This window comes from Choloepus didactylus, chromosome 9 (assembly GCF_015220235.1).
Source record: "Choloepus didactylus isolate mChoDid1 chromosome 9, mChoDid1.pri, whole genome shotgun sequence".
NCBI classification, from domain to species: Eukaryota; Metazoa; Chordata; class Mammalia; order Pilosa; family Megalonychidae; genus Choloepus; species Choloepus didactylus.
This window is the reverse complement of record NC_051315.1, coordinates 111,396,573-111,422,035: the sequence shown is the minus strand read 5'-3', so window position 1 is coordinate 111,422,035 and position 25,463 is coordinate 111,396,573. Positions and strand designations below refer to the sequence as shown.

The 25,463-nt window shown below is 38.7% G+C and overlaps 2 protein-coding genes across 7 annotated transcripts in view; one reads left to right on the top strand and one right to left on the bottom strand.

Moving 5' to 3' along the window:
- CNOT9 (CCR4-NOT transcription complex subunit 9) overlaps window positions 1-17,803 on the bottom strand; it is a 38,569-nt gene extending 20,766 nt beyond the window's left edge. Inside the window, exons 1-4 of the mRNA XM_037848586.1 lie at window positions 17,387-17,803; window positions 3,578-3,757; window positions 2,297-2,412; window positions 699-808 (exon numbers count right to left, since the gene is read on the bottom strand). Coding sequence (XP_037704514.1) covers window positions 699-808; window positions 2,297-2,412; window positions 3,578-3,757; window positions 17,387-17,410 — 430 coding nt within the window. The 5' untranslated portion in view covers window positions 17,411-17,803. The remainder of the gene's footprint in view (window positions 1-698; window positions 809-2,296; window positions 2,413-3,577; window positions 3,758-17,386) is intronic.
- Window positions 17,579-25,463, top strand: part of USP37 (ubiquitin specific peptidase 37) — a 159,207-nt gene continuing 151,322 nt past the window's right edge. For 4 of the 6 annotated variants that reach the window (XM_037848581.1, XM_037848583.1, XM_037848582.1 and 1 more), the window contains exons 1-2: window positions 18,008-18,185; window positions 22,149-22,287. The gene's annotated coding sequence lies outside the window, so the exon portion shown is untranslated. Of the gene's footprint in view, window positions 17,700-18,007; window positions 18,186-18,248; window positions 18,334-22,148; window positions 22,288-25,463 lie in introns of those variants that run through there. The other 2 variants (XM_037848579.1, XM_037848580.1) reach the window with 2 other exon arrangements.

Below are 25,463 nucleotides of genomic sequence, written 5' to 3'. Positions count from 1 at the left end.
CTAATAATCACAGGGATGTGAACACAAAAACAATAACCCAACAAAATAAAGTTCACATAATCAGTGTTCTTATTATTTGTTCAGTCCTTAAGCAAGCACTATGAGAAAGAGGCATTGAAAGAAGAAGAGTGATTCAGGAAAGAAATATTCTTGGATGTATCACATTCCACACATCCAAAGAGAGCTCTTTACTACCCAAGAGCCTGAGTTCTGAAATGGCTAATATATTATTTTCTTGAGTAAAAATTTTATAAACACATTCCCCCATAGTCAATGTATATGGAAACATTAACTTGAGCATGAAAAAATTTAACTAGGTGAAACAGAAAAAGGTAAATCCTTGGAGCTATGGGAGAATAGCTTAGAAGTGAGAAAAACAACAAAACTCTAAACTCAAATTTATTCCTAGAAAAATACCCTCTATTTATTGAATCAAGTTCTTATTCTTTACTCTCGTTGCAATTCTAGTAAATGTCTTCACAGATATTGAATTTAATCCTAAATTTTGGGCCTTACAGCCTTATTAACAACACTCACAATGGTGCTTTTCTTACTTTCATTTATGAGTGAAGATATGTTCAACCTCAAAGATAAAAATGAGTTAATTGGTGAACAAAAGCTTTAAGAGGCAAGATGAAAACCTAGACCACTGTTATGAATGAGGATTTCAGCCTTGCAAAACAACCCTAATAACTTACCAATAACTCCAAGGCTGGTGAGCCGAAGATATTCAAAGGGACGTGTCTTGCTAACAGTGTGCAAAAAAGGATACAAAAAAAGAGGGATGTGTGCTGCGAGAAATGCTGACCTGGAAGAAAAAAAAAAATCGTATTTAGAGTCCAGAGTTGATTTCTAAGGTTCTCGAACATTCAAATTTCTAGGCAATTATTTCTATATGGCCTGTAACATTGCCAGAACAAAATAATCTTTAGGAAAGAATATTACTGGTTATTAGTCTACACCAGTAGTTCTCAATTGAGGCAATTCTGCCACCACCATCCCACCTCCCCTGAGGCATGTGGCAATGTCTGGAGACATTTTGGGTTGTCACAACTGAGAGGGGTGCTATTGGCATCTAGTGGGTAGAGGCCAGGGATGCTGCTAAACAGCTTATAATGCATAGGACAACCTCCACCAAGCCCCCTTCAAAAAAAGACTTATCCAGCCCAAAATGTTAATAATGCTGAAGCTGAAAAATCCTGATCTACATTATTGGTCAAGAGAATACATAATTTTCCCTATAATCTGCACTAATATCTTAAAAACTGATTTAACTTAAAATCACCAACTGTAGGTTTTTAAAAATAGGTCATAAAATGCTATTAAGTGCTCATATTCTCCTAGAATCTCTCCTTCACTCAATTTATGACTGAATAGTATTCACAGATACAGTCAGATAAAACCTTACAGAGGAAGACAATAAAACATGGCAGCCATTATCACGTTTATCTGCTGTGCTTAAACGAACACTATTTTTGTTAGGGCATTTCCAATACACTAAGTATTCTAAAAACATTTCAGTCTGCAGCTATATGTCAGGCAACTAATACGGAAATCAGTCATTACTTTATAGTATTATTTAGGGTTACATCTTGTAGGAGAGCCAACCCCAAGATTTTAAACACTCAAGTTACTGTTACATTTTCTTAAGCGCTTAAAAGTAATTTTATTAACTTCTCTAAAGCTCAGGAAGATCAGTGCTAATCTAGCACTCAGAATTTATAAGGAAACCTAACAGAGAGGAAAGGCTTTAATGAAATGACTATTAAGTACCTTAAGGTTGTGAGAACGATATAGCATATTCCTAAGCAGGATTCCCTTTTCTTAATTTTCAGATATGGCAGGATGGCAAAAACATTTCAACTTACATGTCTATTCCCATCTATTACAGAGGTTGCTTAGAATACTGTGTTTAGAGGATTCTGAGGCTAAAAATCTGGGTTCAGAGGGAAAAAGTGCCGAGTTCACATATCTACTAAACTACTACCATGTGCCAGGCACTGTGCCTTACACATGGCATAGTGATGCCTACCATGGATTCAGGAGGGAGAAGTGGCTAGATGCCTGATACAGTTACTTTTCCTGAGAGGTGAACACAGATCCTTTAAAGTTCATTGTTGTGAATGGGTTAAAAGTAAGTGAGTCCCAAAGATCCACATATACAAACACACACACAGATACTTGTGTGCCCCACAGCATACCCCTCCCCTCATCGTTCAGAGAAAACTTAAGACCACATTCAACATAAACCACCCCCTCCTCCACCTCCCTGGCATAACTTGAGCAATGTATTTACCTGGTTTCTGGGTGTGATGCAACACACTGCAGTAATGCCAGAGCATTGCAAACTCTGTTAGATTGGTGTGCTGTCAAGGTGGGTGGGTTGATAGATGGATAAATATTTACAATTTCCTAAAAAATGGAAATGAGCACCAGATGAACAAGGAATAACTTACTAGAAAATGAATCCCCATGGTACTAAAGTAGAAACTCAGAAAAAAATTTTAATTCCACTTACCCTGTATGAATGGAACCATCAAAAAGGGAATAGAAATAAACAAACAATTCTCCTATCCTTTCAACCCTAGGAAGATTTCTATGAAGGCAGCTGTGGTCACCTATACTTTCTTTCACATCCTGTACCTGTTGAGGCTTTCGCTTGAGGGATTCTTATATTTTATAATCCCTCCTTTTGTCAGCATCCAGCTTTAAGTAAGTGATAAGACATCTGGTCTGAAAGTGTTAGCAGGCCAATCATAGTGACCCATAAAGAAGTTTGAGTATGGTTAGGTAGCAACTATAAAAAGGGAGAAGATAAGAACATGGGTGTTACGAGGGGGGGTATGTACACATAGCAGGGAATATATGTGTTCTGTGTCAAAAGGTGACCCCTTGCTAAATATAATTCTACCATTTTAATTGTAAAACTTTTACAGAGAGAAAAACTAGTTTCTTGGCTACATGCAGTAGGGACAGAAAGTAAATTTATTTAACAGATTTGAAAAGTTAATTTAATAATTAGGAATTTTGGACAATATTTTAAAGGATGATCATTTCACTATCTTGGGGATAGTACCATATCAATTTATTCCCCACCAATGACCATTCTGATCAGAACCAAATTTCAGATATTTATTCTTTAATACACAACTGTACCAACCTTTAATCTTAATGCTGTTATATTTTTATCTTACCACTTTGCCCAAAGATACCTTGTAGTCCTTACACCCTACTTTCCACTTTCTTCCCTCATCATGTAGAACTATCCTGCAGTATTCCTAAAGCTGTGTTTCTCAAAGTGTGGTCCTTCAGTCACCTGCATCAGAATTACCTGAGGGTGGCGGGGATGCTTGTTAAAAAAATACAGATTTTATGGCTTTCCCCAAACTAAATAAATCAATCTCTCAGCATCAAAAATCTACATTTTAACAAGCACCTTAGATTTTTCTAAAACAACTACTTATGAATGCTAATGTTTAAAGAGTAATCTTCCTAAAGTTTGCAAAATCAACTGGAAAAGAGAAAGATACACAGTGTGATGAACAGGACTGAAATGCCATTCATTGACAACACCTACCTGTAAAAGTGCTGCAATAGTACCAAATGAATGCCACAGCATGGGGGCAAGGTCAGGAACAGATTCTCGCTTCTTACTTAGCTCCAGCAAAGCATTTTCCCTGGTCTCAGGACTAGACAGTTCATTGATCCACTGATAGATCTTTTCTCTATCCACTTGAGCCAGTGCAGTAGGCACAGGCTTTAAGGTAAAAAAAAGAACATAAATATGTGAGTTTCATCAGAGTCAAATCAAGTCTTATCTTGCAATAGTGCTTTAAGGGTGATACATTTTTTCATACCTAAACACCTGGGGAGCTTTTTCAAATACATACACTTGGATATAAACTAATTCAACTTCTTTGGCAATAATGATCAAAATCTAAAATGTACAAACACTTTGATTTAGTAAGTCTATGTCTAGGAATTTATCCTATAGATGTACTTGTGCTACACTGAAGATATATACCAGGATCATTACTGATGCATTGTTTTAAAAGCAGAAAACTTGAAATAACAAATATCTATCAATAAGGGACTAGTTAAATCTATACCGGCACATCTTTATAATGGAATACTATGTAGTCCTTTGAAAAATGAGATAGCTATATATGTGGTGATAATAAATAAAAAACAAAAATTTTTAAAAAGGGTACTGAATAGCGTATGTAACATGCTTCCATTAATATACATATAAATATATTTATATTTACACACAACATTTCCAGAATACATGAGGAATTTCCAAAAGTAGTTACTTCTAGGTTGAGGATCTAGATGAGAGACTTACTTTTCATTGTATACTATTAATCATTCTGCATAGTTTAACATTTTTTTACCATGTGTTTTGATAGTTTCTGAGAGAGAAAAAAAATTACATCCACCCTACTGTTTCCTCCCCAGTAATTTTGGTATAGCCCTCGGCGGAACAGAAAACCAATGCAATTTGGAAAAGCTCTCAGTCCTAATGATTCTTATATATACATCCCACCTCCACCTCTCTGAGAACCATTTGTTACTTACTCATGTATGGACCATATAAAGTTTTACAGAACAAAATGTCATTATTTTGCTAAAAGAATCACAATATATCCAAAAAATTTGAGCATTTCTATAATTCTTCACATTTGTCAAATAGCCTGTGACCTTAATTTTTCTTATCTGGAAAATAAGAAGGCAGACTAGAAAAATGATTGCCATTGTTACTTCTAGTTCTAAATGCCTAACAAATGCATGGTGATTTCTATATGAAAATATGACCAATATTTTCTCACTCAATTTCTCCGAAAACCATGAGGTAGGTAGATAGAAAAAAGGGGATCTATACTTGCAGATAAGATCACTAATGCTAAGAAAAATTAACTCACTCAATTCATCCAGGTATGAAATTGCATTTTCCAACACTTTCTTGAACTGCATCACATAGCTTTTTGCAGTACACATGGTCCCACTACATGTTGGTGTGATAGAATGATGACCTACCCATTGCACAGATGGGATGATGAGGAATAAAAGAACTGCCTTTGTTGAAGAGCAGAATGAAGTCTAAGAGGGACTTTGAAGTGGACTCAAATTTACCCAACCAGAACCTTCTATAAATGGAAGCTTGAACAGAAGCTTTTAACTGGATATTTATTTCTCCTGCTTGAAAAAATGAACCACAAGGTGTTCTGCTAAATGAACAGAAATACCACGTCGCTCTTTTAAGTGCCTTGGAGTCATCTGCTAAAAGCTGTTTTGTAATGCCCATCAGTGATGCTCCTCAAGGAATCACAGGCTCCTAAAGCAACAATATGATACAGAAGGTATAGGGTGTAGGGTCCCTATCCCCCCCACAGCAAAAGCAGTATTGTTCAAGCACTCGCTTTTTCTATACTGCTACAGATTGGCCCTCAACTTAGAAATTATTTCTGGAAATGTAATTCCCACCAGAAAATTGGGTATATGTTTATGTAGAGTATTACTTCAGCTTAAAAGCTCAGTGGAAACAAGGGCTAAAGTTTTAGCTCTGAGTCCTCTTTCAATAGTCTCTTGAACTATCCCACAATCCAGTAACTAAAGAGGCCTCATGGACACTGCTCCAGCAATACAGTATCCACCCTGCTTAGTCAGTGCCCATTCCAGTCAATCTTCCCCAAGATACTACCATCAGTAAATTTAACAGAGCCAGTCTGTGACTTGTATATCTGGTACATCCTGCCCTAAGTAGCCCTAGGAGAGCAACACCAGGCCCCATACCACATATTCCCTTTCCAGAGCTGGCCTGACTCCAGCAGAGAAGATGGTGCCCCATGCTGGCAAACTGGAGGGCAAACTGGTGCCTATTTGGGCTGCTAAGGCCAAGGCCACCTGCTGCCAGCAATATGTCAGCTTCTGAGGCTAATTATAGGAGTTGCAGTCTCCTTGGGACTTTGGTTTTAAGAGAGCTAGGGATGTCAGATACCCACCTGACATGTGGGTAATGTGGGGCATCATAGGTGCTAGAGTGGTGTTGTGGATTCTACAGCCATTCCAGCAACAGAAGGGCAATTGCAGGGGTCAGTGAGGGCAGTCTGATGTCAGGAAATATTCAGGGTAAAGACATTCCTTTTCATCATCCCTGTTGAATTTCACCTCCAATTTAAAAGCAGGAGTTAGTCTAAACCCACTGAATATCCACCTGTCACAAGATTAATACAATTATTTTTTTTAATTCAGTTTTACTGAGATATATTCACATACCATACAATCATCCATGGTGAACAATTAACTGTTCACAGTACCATCATATAGTTGTGCTTTCATCACCCCAATCTATTTTTGAACATTTTCCTTACACCAGAAAGAATCAGAATCTGAATAAAAATAAAAGTAAAAAAGAACATGCAAATCATCCCCCTCATCCCACCCTATTTTTCATTTAGTTTTTGTCCCCATTTTTCTACTCATCCATCCATACTCTGGATAAAGGGACTGCGATCCACAAGGTTTTCACAATCACACTGTCACCCCTTGTAATCTACATTGTTACACAGTCATCTTCAAGAGTTAAGGCTACTGAGTTGGAGTGTGGTAGTTTCAGGTATTTACTCCTAGCTATTCCAATACATTAAAGCCTAAAAAGTGTTATCTGTATAGTACATAAGAAATGTCCACCAGAGTGATCTCTCGACTTCATTTGAAATCTCTGCCACTAAAACTTTATTTCGTTTCATTTCACATTCCCCTTTTGGTCAAGATGTTCTCAATCCCACAATGCCAGGTCCAGATTCATCCCCTGGAATCATATCTGTGTTGCCAGGGAGATTTATAACCCTGGGAGTCAGGTCCCAGGTAGCGGGGAGAGCAGTGAGATCACCTGCCAAGGTGGCTTAGTTAGAGAGAAGGCCACATCTGAGCAACAAAGAGGCACTCAGGGGGAGACTCTTAGGCACAATTATAAGCAGGTTTAGCCTCTCGTTTGCAGTAATGAGCTTCATAAGGGCAAGTCCCAAGATAGAGGGCTCAGCACATCAAACCGCCTATCCTCAGTGTTTGTGAGCACATTAGCAACAATCCAGGTGAGGAAGTCCAACACCTCCGCATCCTCCCCTAGCACCTCAGGGGGGCCCCAAATATATATTTTTATTCTCCATCCAAATAACTTTGAGATGTGTTGCTATTTCACTCTACCCTATACAGACCTACCATATCTCACTTCCTATTCAAAGTTCCATGTGATTGTTGTATTTGAACAAACTGACTGTAAAAGTTATATTGTTTAGAAAATATAGATCCTATACCAAACAAACATTTCTTCCCTTGGTCTCACATGGAAGTTAAAGTTTTAACACACAGTCAGTTTCAACCTTTACCCTTTGTCCTGATTTGCCCTAGTCTTAACCAGGTCTGCTTCATTAATTTCTCTAATTGGGCTCTTTTTCAGCTATTTTTTTTTTAACAGTTGCTGTATGGTTAATACTGACATTCGTATCTGCTGAGCTCTAGCTCTGAGTTTCAGGTGTCACACAGATACCCAATGTTCCAGAGACCAATCAGGTTATACACAAAGGGATCAACATCTGAGTTTGAAGACGGCCATTACAATTCAGGAATAGATTCGACTGCTGTAAGAGCTTACAATCTAGGGACCATCACAATAATTGTTTCCCTGTTAGGCTGTGCTCTAAGATTTAATTCTGAGTTTACACATTGTAGTTAGTCCATTTTGGTGAGGCATTATAGTGTTTGCCTTTGTTTCTGGGGTACTTCACTCAAAATACTGTCTACAGGATCCATTTACCTTGTTGCGTGTCTCACAAATTCACTCCTTCTCGTAATTGCTCAATATTTCATTATATGCATACACCACAGTTCATTTTATTTTAAAAATAAAAATGGAGGCTAACACATATAGTGCTTACTATAAATCAGGTACTATTCTAAATTAATTCTTATAAGGCACTGTTCTAAATAAACACTATCATCATGTTATAGATGAGGAAATTGAGGCACAGAGAAGTTATTAAAAACTTATGTGGCAAAGCCAGTATTTGAACCTAGACAGTCTAGCAACAGAGTCCACGTTCTTAACTGCTTTGCTAATGTTGTTTCTCATCTGCCCGAAAGATTAAGTTTGATCTAGGGATGACTTTCTAATAAAAAATTTCTGGACCTAGACAATAAGAAATAGCAAATACATAAAAATCTCAGATAAATATTAAAATGTTATTGCTGCTAGTCTAACAGAATCTGAAATTAGCACCATGTACAATATCATTGATGTGAAGAGACATTCTCTACTTACTGAGATTACAACTGACTTAATAACCACCCTTTTAAATTAAAAGTAAGTGAAAAAGTTTGACAGTTTCCCATGACAAATCATGATGGCTCAGCCAGGGGCATAATTTGTCTAGTGTTATAACACACACATACGAGTTTATTTTGGAGCATAAAGGGCAAAAGACATTTACATTTTGAGTTAAGTACCGCCTTATAAAGTAATTTATATTACCAGATGACTAATAAAATATTTTGAACATCATTCCTGTATATTACACCAAAACACAACTCTACTATTTCACCAGATTTTGACGGTAATAAAAACCCAAAATGTATCCTACTCTGCTTCTAAATTCTAAGGGTCTTTCAGGCATACTGTTCATGATAACAAAAGAATCTGAAAATTCATGCCTTCCTAAGGGATTGGGAAGTTGTTCCTGTTTGCTAATGCTGCCATTATGCAAAATACCAGAAATCGACTGACTTTCATAAAAGGGATTTATTAGGTCACAAAGTTACAGTTCTGAGGCCATAAAAGTGTTCAAACTAAGGCATCAACAAGAGGATATCTTCACTGAAGAATGGCCGATGGCGTCTGAAACACCTCTGTCAGCTGAGAAGGCACGTGGTCCTTTGCTCCCAGGTTGCATTTCAAAATGGCTTTCTTCAGAATGTCTCTGGGCTTGCCTCTCTTGGCTTCTTCAGCTCCTGTGCATCTAAGCGTTGGGGTCCTCTCTTAGCATCTCTGGAGCAAACTCTGGGCTAGCATCTCCAAACGTCTCCAAGCATCTCAAAGCATCAGCAAACGTCTCTCCAAAAGTCTATCCCAGCTGCTCTGAGCTTCTTGTGTCTGTGAACTCTCTTATTTAATTAAGAGCCACCCTGAATGGGTGGGCTCCACATCTCAATGGAAATAATTTAATCAAATGTTTCCACCCTAATCAACGACTAATAAATCTGCCCCCACAAGACTGCATTAAAGAATATGGCTTTTGGGGGGACATAATATATCCAAACTGGCACAGAAGTAAAAGGGATAAGGTGGTTGAAGGAAGAGAAGGAACTGCTATACTTTTTTTTTTTTAAACATGGTTTCATTTAATGATCACCACAAGACAGTTATTATCCTCATTTTACAATAGATGAAACTATGGGTAAACAACAGTGGGTAGATTTGCTTCTCCTCCACTCTCTATTTAAAGATCACCTCTAAAGATTTGTAGTTCAGATGCTATAATTCTTTTAATTCACAATTTACTAAATACATTTCTGAAACTGTGGCTGATATGAAACTCAGTTGAGCAGCACACACTACCCAGGGGCAGCAATCAAATTCACCTACAACTTCCCTATTGGAGACTGCCTATTTGTTAAAAATAGTTAACAATAGCAGGATGACTACAAAAGCAGAGGTTTACACTTTGGAGCCCAGACCTCTCTAAGAATCAAATTAAAACTATAGATCTTTTTGACAGAAAAATACACAATTGCAAAAACCAAAATTTTACACATAATTTCAGGGAATTCATTGACCCCATGCAGCCCATCCATGGACCCAGGATTAAGAATCTGTTTATGAAGTTAAAGAATAAGAAAGACCTCAATTTGTAAGTAACCACAAAAGTACGAGCAGATGAATCCTGGATTCGGAGTCAAAAGTGGCTTCAAAACTGTTCTGCAAATTGTAGAATTGCCTGACCTTGGATAAATCATTTAACTCTTCAAGTCCTATTCTATCATTGGTAAAATAAAGGAACTACCTCAAATAATGGCTAAAGCCTCAGTCAGCTCTAAAATCTTAGAAATTACTCAGATTAGTCTTTCACAAGTGGCTCTTTACAAAAAAATCAATTTTATTGAGGTATAATTGCTTACAATAAAAATGCACCCATTTTAAGTATATATTTCAATGAATGGTTGACAAATTTATACATCTGAGTAATCACCACCACAATTAAAAAATTGGGCCATTTCTAATTCCTCACAAAGTTCTCCAGTACCTCTTTCAGTAAACCCAGCCCCAGGCTACTATGGCTATGCTTTCTGTAGCTACAGATTAGTTTTGTCTTTTCCAGAAATCATTAAAAGGAAGTATCATTTATTGAACATATTGTGTGCCATGCACTGTGCAATTACCTCACTTTATTCTCAAAATTCTAGGAGGAAACAGGTTCAGGGAGATTTAACATGCTCAGGGTCACACAGCTAGTACAAGGCATAATTATATTAAAACTCCAGTCTAGTTTCTAGAATCACTTATTCCTACCCGGTCTATAGGATTAAAATTACAAATACCCCTACAAATTGAAGAAATTAATCCTTAAAAATCCAATCACAAATATAGATATCTCTTTTTAGTTTTTAGTGTAATGGAATAGCTAGAAGGAAATACCTGAAACTGTTGAGCTGCAACCCAGTAGCCTTGATTCTTGAAGACGACTGTATAACTATGTAGCTTACAGTGTGACTGTATGATTGTAAAAACCTTGTGGCTCACACTCCCTTTATCCAATGTATGGACAGATGAGTAGAAAAATGGGAACAAAAATTAAATGAATAATAGGAGGAATAGGATGTTTTGGGTGTTCTTCTTTACTTGTATTTTTATTCATATTTTAATTTTTTTTGAGTAATGAAAATGTTCAAAAATTGATTTTGGTGATAAATGCACAACCATAGGACGGTACTGTGAACAACTGATTATACACTGGGGATGACTGCAGGGTACATGAATATATCTCAATAAAACTGAATTGAAAAAAAAATCCAATCACGAACTTCCTTAAGTTTAATATTCTATTATAATACAGCTCATTAACAGTTGATTCAGATAAACAGTGAGTTCAATTACATACCTGGAAACAAAATCATTTCAGAGAAGTCTGATTTGGACAACTAGTTATCTTTGACACTTACTTCCAAGATGAGAAAAAGCTTCTATTGTATATTACTGTATATTATTATCATTATTATTTTTTTAGAGTTTGTGTATTTTATATCATGTAGGAAGTAAATAGTGGAGTTACAGTTCAAAAATTATTGACTTCTATTTGTATTCCATTGTGGTTGGAGAATGTGCTTCGAGTATATTCAAATTTTTTTTTTTTTTAATTTCTTGAGGCTTGTTTTATGTCCCAGCTTATGGTCCCTTCTGGAGAAAGATCCATGATCACTAGAGAAAAATGAGTGTCCTGGTGATTTGGGATGTATATATGTCTACATATGTCTGCTAAAATTCTCTATGTCTCTGTCTCCTTTCTTTGTTTCTCTGTTGGTAGGGCTCCCTTTAGAATCTGAAGTAGGGCAGGTCTTTTATTGGCAAACTCTCTCAGCATTTGTTTGTCTGTGAAAAATTTAAGCTCTCCCTCAAATTTGAAGGAGAGTTTTGCTGGATAAAGTATTCTGGGTTGGAAATTTTTCTCTCTCAGAATTTTAAATATGTTATGCCACTGCCTTCTTGCCTCCATGGTGGCTGCTGAGTAGTCACAACTTGGTCTTATGTTGTTTCCTTTGTATGTGGTGAATTGCTTTTCTCTTGCTGCTTTCAGAACTTTCTGCTTCTCTTCAGTATTTGACAGTCTGATCAGAATATATCTTGGAGTGGGTTTATTTGGATTTATTCTATTTGGAGTTCGCTGAGCATTTATGCTTTGTGTACTTATACTGTGTAGAAGGTTGGGGAAGTTTTCCCCAACAATTTCTTTGAATACTCTTTCTAGACCTTTACCCTTCTCTTCCCCTTCTGGGACACCAATGAGTCTTAAGTTTGGATGTTTTATTTTATCTATCGTATCCCTGAGATCCATTTCAATTTTTTCGATTTTTTTCCCTAGTCTTTCTTTTGTTCTTTCATTTTCTGTTCTGTGGACTTCTAGGACACTGAGATGTTGTTCCGCTTCCTCTAGTCTTGTATTGTGAATATCCAGAGTCTTTTTAATTTGGCCAACAGTTTCTTTTATTTCCATAAAATCTTCAATTTTTTTATTTACTCTTGCAATGTCTTCTTTATGCTCTTCTAGGGTCTTCTTTATGTTGCTTATATCCTGGGCCATGGTCTTCTTGATGTCCTTTAAATCCTTTGCCATGTTTTCATTCCTCGATTGTAGTTCTTTGATTAATTGGGCGAGGAACTGTGTCTCTTCTGATAAGTTGATTTGTGTGTTTGGAGTTGAATTCTCCATATCATTTGGTTTTATCATATGCATTGAGATTTTCTGTTGTTTTTGGCCTCTTGGCATTTGCTTTGCTTGATAGCGTTCTTTCAAGTTGTAAAACAAAAAAATACCCATCTAATTTTTCAGCAACACAGTTTGGTGGTGTACACTTTCTCTAACTAACCAGCAGATGGTGTCTATACCTATACCCCTATACCCCTCAAGTCAGTTCTCCACCTTGTCCCCGCGTGTGTGGGGAAATGATTCTTGTGGGGTTCAGTTGGAGAACTCAGTTTGGGTGTGTTGCTGGAGCCGTCCGCCCTGAATGTGGGGTGTATGTACGGGTGGCCCGGGAAGAAGGACAGCTTTAATATTCAAATCCCCCAGGTTCCCGGAGATTCAAGGCCGCCGCAAGAGTCTAAGCCTTCATTTCATTTCAGCCCCAGACCCTCTCTCTCGCTGTCCCACAAACCACCGGACTTGGCGTAGTGTCCCTGGGTTCTCCGAGCAGGTCCCTCCACTCAGCCACGATCCTACAGGACCTCTGCCAAGGGAATGCTGTGCTATGTTACCGGTGTGAGCCATCCCTCAAGGGAAGCCCCAGGCCGCTGGACCGTGCCAGGGCGCATTCAGCCTGATGCAAAAATGGCTGAACGGGGCGTCTCAACACCCCCTTCCTTGCACAGTTCCTCCTTCCCAGCTCCAGGACAACTGGTGGAGCTCTAGGCTGTGGGCACGGCCCCGGGCAGGAGTTTATCCAGCCCTCCGGGGAGCCAGCTGCTAGCCGCGGGGTTTCTTTCTGCTTCCGGCTCTCCCCTCCGTTCCCCTGGCCCCAAGGGTATCTGCAGTGGGCTATCTTACAGGCCAGACACCGAGAGGCCGGCCCAGCCCCCTCTTGCTGTGTTTTACTGCATGGTTCCCACTATCACAGCTGCAGCTGCTCTTGGGTTTTTCCCTCTTCTTCTTATTTTTTTTTTAAAGAGCCTGTCGGTCTCCAAACTCCAAACCCTGGCTTCCCCAGACCGCCACGCGGCTGTGGGTCTTCCAGCCAGCTTTCTCACTTGTTTCAGAATGCAGACTCCCGGTTTCACCAAGTATACGGCCCCTGGGAACTAGCAGACCTCATCCAGCTGGCGCATCGCAGTAACCGGTATTCTGGGTCTCTTTCTGGTTTTTATCTAGTGTTTTTCACGGAGGTGTTTTTTGCCCTGTCTCACCTAGCCGCCATCTTAGTTTCCTCTCCATTACTATATATTATTAATAATAACCTTCTAAAGTAAAAAATTCTTCTTAACAGATGTGTTTAAAAAATTATAATGTTTACATTATCAAAATTTAGGTGGGAATTGCCCCCTTAAGTTTAAGCTTATACATGGAACATGTTTCTCAAACAACACTTCTTTCAACAAAGCTTAACGCAAGCAAGAGATTTACCATACTGAGTCACCAATGGCTAACTGCTAGTGTCACAAAAGCAGGGTGCTGACAATTAGTCGTCTGTCTCTGAAAGATCTTAATAATTAATATGACAAGGAGAAAGATATTTTAATGTTATCTTAAATAAAACAGATCATGTTTCTCCATTATTGGAAAAAAACAGGAATTTCCCCCTTTGGGGAAAAAATTGGTGTTGATTGCTTTCTTAGACAAAAAATAGCCAAGTGTATCAACACAACTTTATGGTAAAGAGCCAAAATAGCTGTTGGTTTTCTTAACAATGGATTACAGAAGAGTGAATAAAGACAGAATGGAATTAGACTGTAATAGGGATTATTTTCCCAAGTCTAGAGGTGAGTTGACACATGGCTTTGGGTGTCAACATAATTATCATGTTCCCAGAAAACGGACTTTCACAAATAGCGCTCAAAGTAAAGTATTAAATTTGCTTAATTACTCTCATATCTTTGTAAAATACAGGCCAGAATGTTCTTCAAAATGACTTAAAAAATGGAAGTGAACAAGCAAAAAGAAGTTAGGCAATTTGCCTAAAGCTTCAATGGGAAACACAGGAAAAGAGAGTGTTTGAATCAGATACTTCAGAGTGCACAGAGTTCTTTCTACTTGCCAAACAGGAGGGCATCTGGGAGTCCATCACAGCTTCAACAAAGCAATATAAAATGATGAATGATAATGCTGGCTAGGTGGTAAGTGACAGAGTTTAGGGATGCTAGAATTACCAGTGGGAATTAGTGGGAACATTTAAAAAAAATGCATACCCAATACATCTCCTGAAGGCTTATCTTTGGCTCTTTCAGATCACTAGCATAATATTCATTACAGGAGACCCTTGGTAAGAGAAGATTTGTAGTTTTATTAATCTGAAGCAACCTCCAAGGTCCATATGAGAGTAATCTGTTACTTTGCTGAGTCAGGAATTAAAGTCCCAAGGCTGAAGTCTGGGAGCAAGTCATGTAACCAGCGAGTGAACCCAGCCAATTGCTGTGTACTCTGTTATTCTTACTTAATCTTTAGAACTTTCTTGGGTGGTATAACTGTCCTCATTTGACAGATGAGAGAAAGAAGTAAATTATATTCCATTGTGGCAACAAAGAACATGTGAAGATGTATTCCCTCAAGCATGTCAAGAGTCAACTACACATTTCTAGCATAATAAAACACTACTGGAGTCAAGATTTAAGATACTTCCCAAATCATCTCAATCCCTACCTCTAGTGAATAACAACCCACATTCACATGTGATCACATTATCCTTTGATAGTGCTTTCTATCTCCTTAACTGAAGTGATGACTTATCTACTATTTAAAAAGAGAGATAAATATATGCAACATAAATACAAATTCTTATGAACTGGGCAAAAAATAAGTATCTTTTCAAGCAGCTTATTGTAGACAACACTGCATATATTATTAATTCTTCCAAACTCCTAGTGGCTGATACACATTTTTACCCAAATCAGAATAACACAGGCAGTTTGGTCTAATGGAAGACATGAATTGGAAAAGAGGTGACTCAACTTTTCTATGCTTCAGTCTCCTCACTAATCAAATATCCTAGTGAAGGCATGGTAAAAAAGGAACTTGTCAGAGTTGCTGTGTGGTCCTAAAGGTTAAAAGTTCCAATTTTCAAATAAATGTAAGGCATTGTGAATTTAATTGAAGAAACATGTTTTGAGGGCTTATACATAATGAACTGCAGCTTTAATGGCTGTTTAAAAGATGCCTTAAGGAGCAACTGAAAGTAAAAGGAATTAAATAGGTACATAGTGTAGGGAACATAAGGAAGAGTGTCTTGATATCAGAAGTACAAAGCCTGGAGAAGACAATCAGATTTTCAGAGCTGGACAAGCCAAACTTAGAATTTCCCTCAGTTTAAATTGCCTCTGCCTACCAACAACCACCTTACCTTGCAACTGGCTAGGAAAATTGCAATCATCTAATTTGGGAGATATAAAAATTACCTCTCCACTTTGAATAGCTATAAACACTTAGAAACATGGTGATAGGAGGCAAAGATGTCACTGGCCATGGAAACAGCAATGAGACAATAAGGATCAAATCTCAGAAAGCAGTGTTTTCTACAACCTAGCCACACTCAGTTCACTTTTTCACTTGTCATTTTAAAATTAAGGCAATTTTTGGGTGTCTAATGTCATTTGCTTGGTAATGCAATTCCAGTACATTACTATCTCCTTAAATCACTTCATATTGGTGAAAAAGTGGAATTGGCACTCAGAAGAGTGCACTCATATCAAATAGTCCCTTTTTCCCATTATGGCTATGTGCTGTCAGTGGTCACCTCCCTAATCAATATTCTTTCGTTCAACAAGGTATTTGAATCCTTACTTTGTACCAGGAGCTGTCCTGGCACTGTGGAAACAATGAACACAGGACCCCCTAATCCCTGTCCCTGACCTGAAGGGGAAGACAGACAACAAACAAGTAAACAAACACAATAGTTACAAATTGGATCAGTGCTATGAGAGATATTGTAATAGAGAAAAGTTTCAGGCTACAAAACTACTTTGAATAGGGTGGTCAGGCAAGGCCACTCCGAGGCAGATTTAGATGAGATCTGAGGGATGAGGAGGCAATTATATCCATAAACTGTACTTGAGCAAGAGAGATAGAACCAGAGACATAGGTAAGAGCATCCCAGGAGTAGAGACCAGAAAGTGCACCCTGAAGAGGAAAAAAAAACGCATGCAGAAGAGTCAGAAGGGTGATCAGTGCAGCTGGAGCTTAGATACAAAATGATATAAGATGAGGTTGTAAACGTGGGTAAGGTCCCTATAATACAGGGCCTTGTAGGTCATGGCAAGGAGTCTGTATTTCCTCTAAGTGCAAGCACAGGAGTACTTCGGAAGGCGAATTACACGATCCGTATTTCTTGTTTATCACGCTGGGGAAGCCTGGCTACTTCACAGTGTTTGAATGAGACGTGTGAGAAAGGCTTTAAACACCTGGAACCAAAAGTCCGATTCAACAATCATTCACTTCTCCGTGCCTCAGATTTTCCATCTGTAAAGCAAATGGTTTGAGATGGAAACCATTTCCTTCCCGGGGCGATGTGCCTAGGCGGCGAGTTCCCAGAGCACGGGCCGCATCAGGTTTACCTCAGTATTGCTCTTATCCCCGCCGGTGCCCGGCACGCAACCGGCGCCCTGAAACTCTTGGTCAGCGCAACTGAATCAATGAATGACTTGCCCGGGCCGCGAGGGAGGCGCTCCGGCCGCGGGACCAGGCCCCGGGGGCGAAAAAGAACGCGATGTGAGGCGCGAGAGGCCAGGAGAACCGGCCGGCTGGAAAGGTGGGAGCCGGCCCTACCACAGTCAAAGCGCGGCAAGGAGGGGAGCCTGAGCCTCCCGGGTGGAGACCAGAAGGAGGGGGACTCAGGGCCCGACACTAGGAAAGGACGCCAAAACGCAGGGCTGAAGAGGGTCTCTGGGCCCAGGCCGGGCGGCCCAGTCACTCACCGCAGCCGTCGCCAAGCTGTGCATGTTGGGAGCGACCGCCGCTCTCCTCCCACCACCGGACACGACCGACCCACGCCGCTGCTTCAGCGCCGAAGCCGCCAAACATGAAGAGCCGCCGCAGCCGCCATCCGCCAACGGCTAGCTCCGCCCCATTCGCAGCCCTCTGACCTCTTACCCCTGACCCCGCCCACACAACGTCTTCCCGCTTCCTGGCCTTAGGAGGAGTCAATCACAGATTATGCCCCTTGCTCTTTAAGATTCAACACAGGAAGAACACCCACGATTTGCTAGTCCCTGCATCCTCCGGCTTCGAGTAGGTATCCCCAGAGAGGGGCGTGAACTCTGTCCGTACTACGGAGGCCAGTGATGGGCGGGAAAAACCGAGCAGTCCCGAAGGACAGTTAGTACGCATGCCCAGCTAGAGCTGAGTAGGAGGGAGAGGGTAGGAGGTCGAAAGCGGGTGAAATGGAAAGTGCGCGTGCGTACCACTATCAGGGCAGGGGCGGGACTGCGTGGGCTCCACATCCCTTGGTGTTGGGGCGGGGCGAGGGCGTCCGAGGGGCGGGGTTTGCACGCTTACGCGCACGCACCAAGCCTACTCGCGTCGAGTGTGCGTGCGTGCGTGTTTGCGTATGGTCACAGTTCCCGCCATCAGCTGCTTTCCCTGAGTAGGGGTTAGCTAGCGACCCAGCTCCACCGTGGTCGGTGTCCCTTCTTTCTTTGCCCGCGCCCTTTCCCTTCCGTGCGGATTCTGTGCTTTCCGCGGGCCTGTCCTGGGGCTCCGGACCCGAAGGCACAGGTAAGGCGGTCCCGGAGACTTCTTAACTGCCGGGTTTCCTTCCCCCTCCCTTTTGCGCGGTCCGCCCACTCGGCGTTCACTCTTCTGGAGTTCGCTCCGCTTCTTCTCAGGCAGCCCCCAACCCTTCGACGTTCCCCGGGCGTCACAGGTAGTCCACTTGGGTCTTCCCCCCAGGCTTTCGCTTTCCTGTGATGTGGTGTTTACTGTCACTTGTCCTCTCCGAACCTGAAACTGGCCCCTTACACTGGGGTTGTCGTCATTCGCCACTTGCTCCTTAACGAGGCCTGCTATCTTTTCAGGTGACTTTTGTTGCCGCACATCCCATCAGGTCACTTGGACATGAAATTCATTCAGTCTCTGGACCAATCTTCACCTTCTTTCCCGTCTTAACCATCAGTCACCAAAAAGCATGAATTGTATTTTGGTCGTGTATTTGGTTGCTCCTCTTCTCTAAGCCGTCAAATCAGGTGGTCATGTTTACCTATTTTAGATCATGATCCATGGAAGGAAATGGGAGTTGACAACAAAGTTTTGTGTTCTGGAGAGTTGACCAATAGTGATTTTGTGGTAATCTCAGAATTTCATCTCTGTAAACACCTTTTTGGGGATAGTAATGGATGACAAGCCTCTAACTAGACTCTTAAGAGGCAGCTGGATATAGTGTTGGAGCTCAAGCAGAGTTCTAGATTGGAAGTATAAATAGATATTTCCAGTAATGATGTATGTATGTTATCTGCCATATTGGTAGTATTTGAAGCTATGAATGTGGATGCAGTTGCCCAAAGAGTATAGAAAATAACGGGATTTAGCATGTAGCATTGAGAAATTTGAGTGTTGGAGAAGAGATGAAAGGAAATAGTGTCAAATTCTGCTGAAAAATAAAATTGAATGAGGACTGGAAAACCTCTGTGACATTGAAGTAATCCATGATCTTAGTGAGAGATGTTTGGTGGAGTAAAATAGAATATTTGGGTTCAGTCCCAGCTCCTTTTCTCTTTTTATTCATATCTTCCTTCCTAAGCTTTAAGTTCTGTCTGTATATTGATGACTTAAGAATTTTTATTTCCAGCCCATTCCTTTTGTATGTGTGTGCTCCAGCTCTAAATAGCCAACTTCCTGCTTGACATCGCAACTTGATTTTTTTTTTTCCTTAGGAATTTCAAAAATAATGTATAAAATTGAAATTTTTAATCTTTCTCTTCACATCCAAATCCTTTCTTCTCCATTGCCTCATTTCATTAAATGTCCTATCCATTTATCCAGTAACACTGGCTAGAAATTCGAGTCGTTCATAATTTCCCTTTCGTCCCACCTATCCATACCATCTCCAAGTTCTGTCTTTTCGTGTGTGTGTGTGTGTGTGTGTGTGTTTGTGTTTGTGTATTTATCTCTTGAACCTGTCTGCATCTTCATTATCACTTTTCTAGTTCAGGCCACAATCGTCTTTCACCTGGACTTAATCACTCTGTTCCCAGTATTCTCATTTGTAAAACGGGAATAATAAGAGTTCCCATTTTATTGGATTGTTGTGAAGATTAAATGAGATAGCCCTGAGATAAAGGAGATAAGCACTTGCACACAGTAAATTCTAATTGTTATTGTAATTGCTATAAGCTGAACAAAGTCAGTATTCTGGTTTTGTCCTATCACCTATTACCTAATAGGTTGCCCTGTTTTCTTCCGTTCTTGCTCCTGTCCACTCTCCTCCCCAAATCCAAACAAACCACATTACTTCTCCACTCAGCAGTAACATGTTTCTCTAATCTTTCAGTTGTTTTCTGATCACCAAGTGCTTATTATTACATTTAAGATAAAAGTTTTAAATCTCCATAAGTGATTCTTGCCTGCTTCACTAGCATCATCTAGCACCATTCTCCTTTCTCTCACTAACCTCCAGCCTTGCTGCTGCTTTTCAGTCGCTCCAAGTTCTTTCCCATCTCAGAACCTTTACACATGCTATTCTGTTTGCTGGAGTGTTCTGACACCACCATCCCCCCCAAATCAACTCATTTTTCAATTTTCAGCTTAAGTGGTACTTTCTCAGAGAATCGTTTGATTGAGTCTCCCTACCCTCTCCCCTAAATCTTAGATACCTGTTATAATCTCTCATCATGCCCTGTGCTTTGACTTCATATCATTTATCAGAACTTGTAATTATATATTTACTTCTGTGATTAAAGTCTTCCTCTTCGTAGAATAAAAGCTGGTGACTATTTTATTTCTGTTTCTCAAGAATTTATTGAAAATAAATAAGTTGGTACTTGCTGTGAGAACCACCGTGTCTTATGGAAGAGCGAACTTACTGATATTCTTGTCAACTCATGACAAGCACCTTTTTGTTTTGCAAAACAGATTAAAAGACGTATAAGATTAAAACAAAAGGTTATCTAGCTTTGTATCACTTTACCCATTCTTATATCACAAAATCATCCAGATTTTAGACTCTTAATTGGACATGAATTTTATTTAGGCCATCTTCCCTCTTCACTGTCAGCCAGACCACTAATTTCGTCTCTTGCATTTGTTGTTTGGCTCTTTTAAGAAACAAAGACCTCAGAAATCAAAACAGTGGTTTATATATTTTCACAACAGGGTAAACTATGAGACACTTGAGCATGAGATTTCTATAAGTAGATAAAACAGAATTCCATATTTAAGTCAGTTGGTGGTGGATGTGGGAGGAAATATTGAAACTTAATAATCTGTAGAACAGGATTTGTGTTTAGAAATAGGAAATTATGAGTGGCAAATACAGAGAGGCATTTGGAGTTATTCTGTAGGTAATGATGAACTATTAAAAATATTTGGAGCGGGGGATTAACATCGGTAGCTAATGTTTAACACCTCCTAAGTGCCTGGTATTTTGTTAGAGTATGAAAGAAGATATGACTTTTTTTCCCCCATTCAGGGAGAAAGTTAAGGCGACAGCTAGTCCATAATTTAGTTGGGAGGAGATCAAAAGAATAGTTCTTTAGGAAGAATATTGTAGTATAAGCAATTCATTGGATAGAAAAATCCTGAGAGAATGGAGACTGGAAAGCAATTGCTGCAATTCTTTGATGAGGATGGAATATGGTAGTTTTAAAAGTGTGGGCTTGGGCATTAGACCTAGTTTTGTCTCTTTCAGACTCTGTGATCATGGATACATTACTTAAGCTCTTTAAGCCTTGGTTTCTTCATCTGTGTAACAGAAAACAATAATCCTTATCTTTTGGGATTACTGTGAAAATGAAATGAGATAATGCACTGTGTTTAATAAACGTTGCATAATAAATATTGGGTGATGTGATGGCAAAGTGATGAGTTTCTGAATTAGGGTAGTAGCTATGAAAAGGCTGGTTTCTGGGTTTTGGATGCTAAGAGTGCTGATAGGACAAAAGTAGAGAAATCTGGGAGCCTCTTTATATGAGCATAGACTTTCATCTTCACATTTTTATCACTACTACACAGTGCCTTCAAATTGGTATACCTCAGTAAATGATCTTTTTTCTAAAAGAACAAATGAGTTAAGATAGAAGAAATTTGAGAAACCCACAAAGTTTTGAAAGAAAAGTAAAAGCTCTGAATTTACTGTCTTTAAAATTTGTATAAAAATGTCATTGAAGTGGTGTTTTAAGACTTAAGCCATCATTATATAACAATGTCTATAAAGTCAACATAGGATAAACTTTTTCACTGACTTGTTAGTTTCAAAATGTAGCAGGGGTAAGTAAACCAAGACAAATTGATCAAGGTGCCGGCTCCTGAAGTCCCTCATTTTGCAAAACAGATAGGTTCCTACAGTTGCATTCATCATTTGTCTGTGTGTGTTTATTGAGTATCATATTTTAAATGTTTTCAATAGAACAGTTTGTGGTTTTTAAATAATCAAAGGGTTAATGTTGTATAAATGACCACTTTCTTTTAAGTTTTGGTTTTGCTATGTTGGATTCTTTTAAAAACGCACACTTATATTTTCTTTAGCTGAGCTGATGGCTTCCGGAGGACTGGCATAGCTGCAGAATATGAGTAGTTCCCCAAGAAGAGTGCTTTGCCTTTGGCACAAGGATCAGAATAAAGATGAATTGTTAACATAAGGTTTTTCAGTAAAAGTCACTGAAAAGTAAGTATTATTTTTGTTTTGGATATTTGTTTGCAAATATGAGTGCAAATTGACAAATTTGACTGTTTATGTTCTATTTTGTAGTCACAGTTTTATGTTTTAGCTTACTTTCTTTAATACAGAATGTCCTCTGGATGAGGAAGTTTTTAAAGCAGTGTCTAAAATGTGAGCATTCAAATAAATGTGCAGAGAATAGGAATATTGTTGTTGATATTACTGATTGAACTTTCATGTAATGCTCAAAGTTGAACAATAATTTTAATAATTGTGAAGAAATTTAGGAAAAGCAGAATCTCTTTGAACATATTTAAAGAATAATTAGTTCTTATCCTTTGTCTTCCTAATATTGCTTTGATAAGAGAATTAGTGTTACAGAGTGCAAAGAAATCTTGTCTTTGTCCTAGGTTCATAGAAAGTTTAACTGTTACTAGATGGTGCTACATACTGAAAAAGAAACTTAGTTTTTCTTTCTCTTAACCAAGTAGGGCAAACCCTGATAATATGAATGGGCAAAAGTAGATATAATTAATTTAGCGCAAAAGTAGGTAATGGGGTAAATTGAGGCATTAAGAAAAAGTTTTTATTTCATTGGTTTGGCCAATTTTATGTCCTGCCTCTAAGTTTTTTTCTTTAGAAGAAAGAGAGATTGCTAGTAGAAATGATTAAGAGTATTTCTCATACCCGAAGTAAAATTTTATACAGTTACCCAAAACTCTGCACCAAATGTTTGAGAGACACAGAGAATTATAGATAAACAGAAATAACCAATAAAATTTTTGTATTTCTCAAATACTTTAGTGAACTTTTAATTTTTCATCTCCAAATTTCATTAAATAGTGTCATTTTAAAAATATGTATTTTCATTGGAGGGATTCAAGGCCAATGACTTTTGCCTCCTTTTGGTTCTGTAAAGAAAACACTTAGAGAATGGGGATTTTGTAGTCCCTTTTATTTTGGTACCCTGACCCATAATGACATGGGAAAGACCAGGAAATTCGACAAGTGATACAATTCTTAATACCAAGTTTCTTCTTTAAACAAGGAAAAATATGAATCTAGTTTGCAACAAGTTTACTAATGTTTTTGTTTTAATGCATTCTGCAAGGGCATATTAGTTGTCATTCATAAATTATTTTTCTGGCATTGAATTCTTAAGATGTAAGGATAGCTTTGCATTTAGTGGAGAAGAAGCAGCTTAGATGTAGTCTTCAAAAGATGAGTTATATATAATGCAGTGCATGATGATACTCTGATAAAGAGCTTAGTCAGGAGAACCCTGTATTGGTCATATAAAGGGGATTTATTATTCTAGTATCTGTTGTATATTTTAATAGCAAATTGAAGAAAATTGATAGTGCTGACTTGTTCATTATTCTTGAAAAATGGGTTTCTGTTTCTGTGTCAGACACTGTCTTAGTGGGGATGCAGAGATTAAAGATATTCCCTGTCTTCAAATAGGGAAGTGTAGATAGAGACAGAATTAGACAGTTTATAATACTGTGTAATAAATGCTTTACTAGAGGGAAACAAAGGGTATATCAGGACAATCAAGAAGCAATTTAAGTAGTCACAGTGTGGTTATAGGGGGATAGAGAAAATGAGGGGAAAGAAAACCAGGAAAGATTTTACTAAAGAAGGTAACATCTAAGTTGAGCCTTGATTTTATAGCCAGGAGAAGAATTAAGGAAGTAGGGGGGAATAGATGGAGAGAGTGCATAAAAATCCTCCAGATACAGGCCACAACATGTGCAAAGGTATACAGGCATGAGAACACGTGACTCACAATGACTGGATTTGGGGGACTTGTTGGGGTTAAGACTTAAGCAGGGCCTAGATGATGAAGGGCCTTTATGTCATGTTAAAGAGGTTTGGTTTTTATTATGAGGGTTGTGAGGGCCTATTGAGTGATATTAAGGAGGCTAGCAGTGTGATTTGATCCATTTCCAGTATACAGTAAATATCAAGAGAGAAGTCAGTGACAACTCATGTTTTTGACAAGAGCAACTGGGTTAGGAGAGGAGACAGGTATTCTTTGTAGCTCTGATAGGTAGAGTGGAAAAAAATCTTCAAGTACATTTCAAAGCACTGAAGCAAAAACATTAATTGCAAAAAAGTATTACAAACACACATTGCTGGCCCAAATTTCTGTAGAGTTACTAGTTTGAGTAAAATATCATGTTAACAGACAGGTCTATAAGCAGTAATGGATTCTATTACTTTGATGGATTCATATACTCAAGCAGTTATACTACTATCTAATTCTGGCCATAGACACTCAAAAGAGTTTGATGACCTAAATGAATAATAACAGAGTATATAACATCTTTTAATTACTTAAAGTGTTTTCACAACTCTTATTTTTTCCCTGATTATTTCATGTCCAGTAACTAGATGCCTCTAACTATGGACTCCCAGGCAGTGTCCTGCCTGCAGAAGGATTTTCTTTGATGTGTAGCTTTAAAAAATAAATTGGAATTCCTTGCCCACAATTAAAAACGGACAGGTTTATATAAAATTTTGGATGTCTTCATTTTCTTGAAAAATTAGATGATCTGGCAATGCTAGATTCACTGTTTGTATCTACATGGTAATAACTGGCTTAATTTGAGTAGCAGTTCATATTTTGCCTGCCTGAGCCATTTATGTCTCCTGCCTGGGCCCAACAGTTGAATTGGTGACCCATGTTAACAACTTATTTATTTGGAGTCCTAGGAGAAACAGGTGTTTTAGACAAGGAATTTTAGAAAATGGACACTGATTCCATTAATGTTAATAGCGGCTTGTCTGTTGAGTACCTAGTGTGTGTCCTCTCATTTAATGCTGCAATACTATAGCATGTGCTACTTTTGCTTCACAGTTGGGAAAACTTGGTTACAAATTAGTAAGTGATAGAGCTGGCGCCTGATTTTTAGGGTCTTTTTCCTTTGTACAATATCTCCAGCTTTTCTAATTGAGCTGTTCAGACAGAGGCAATTATAATTTTTAGTTTATTGAATTATAAGCAAGAATCAATTTTGGAGATAGTGTTTTTAGAGATGTTAAAATTTGTTTTAGCCATTTTAGATCGTGTATATTATATGTGTTGTGTGTATCTATACATATGTATATACATATATATAATACACACATGCACTGTGATTACTATAATTGTAATTACTTACTGACATTTGCTCATC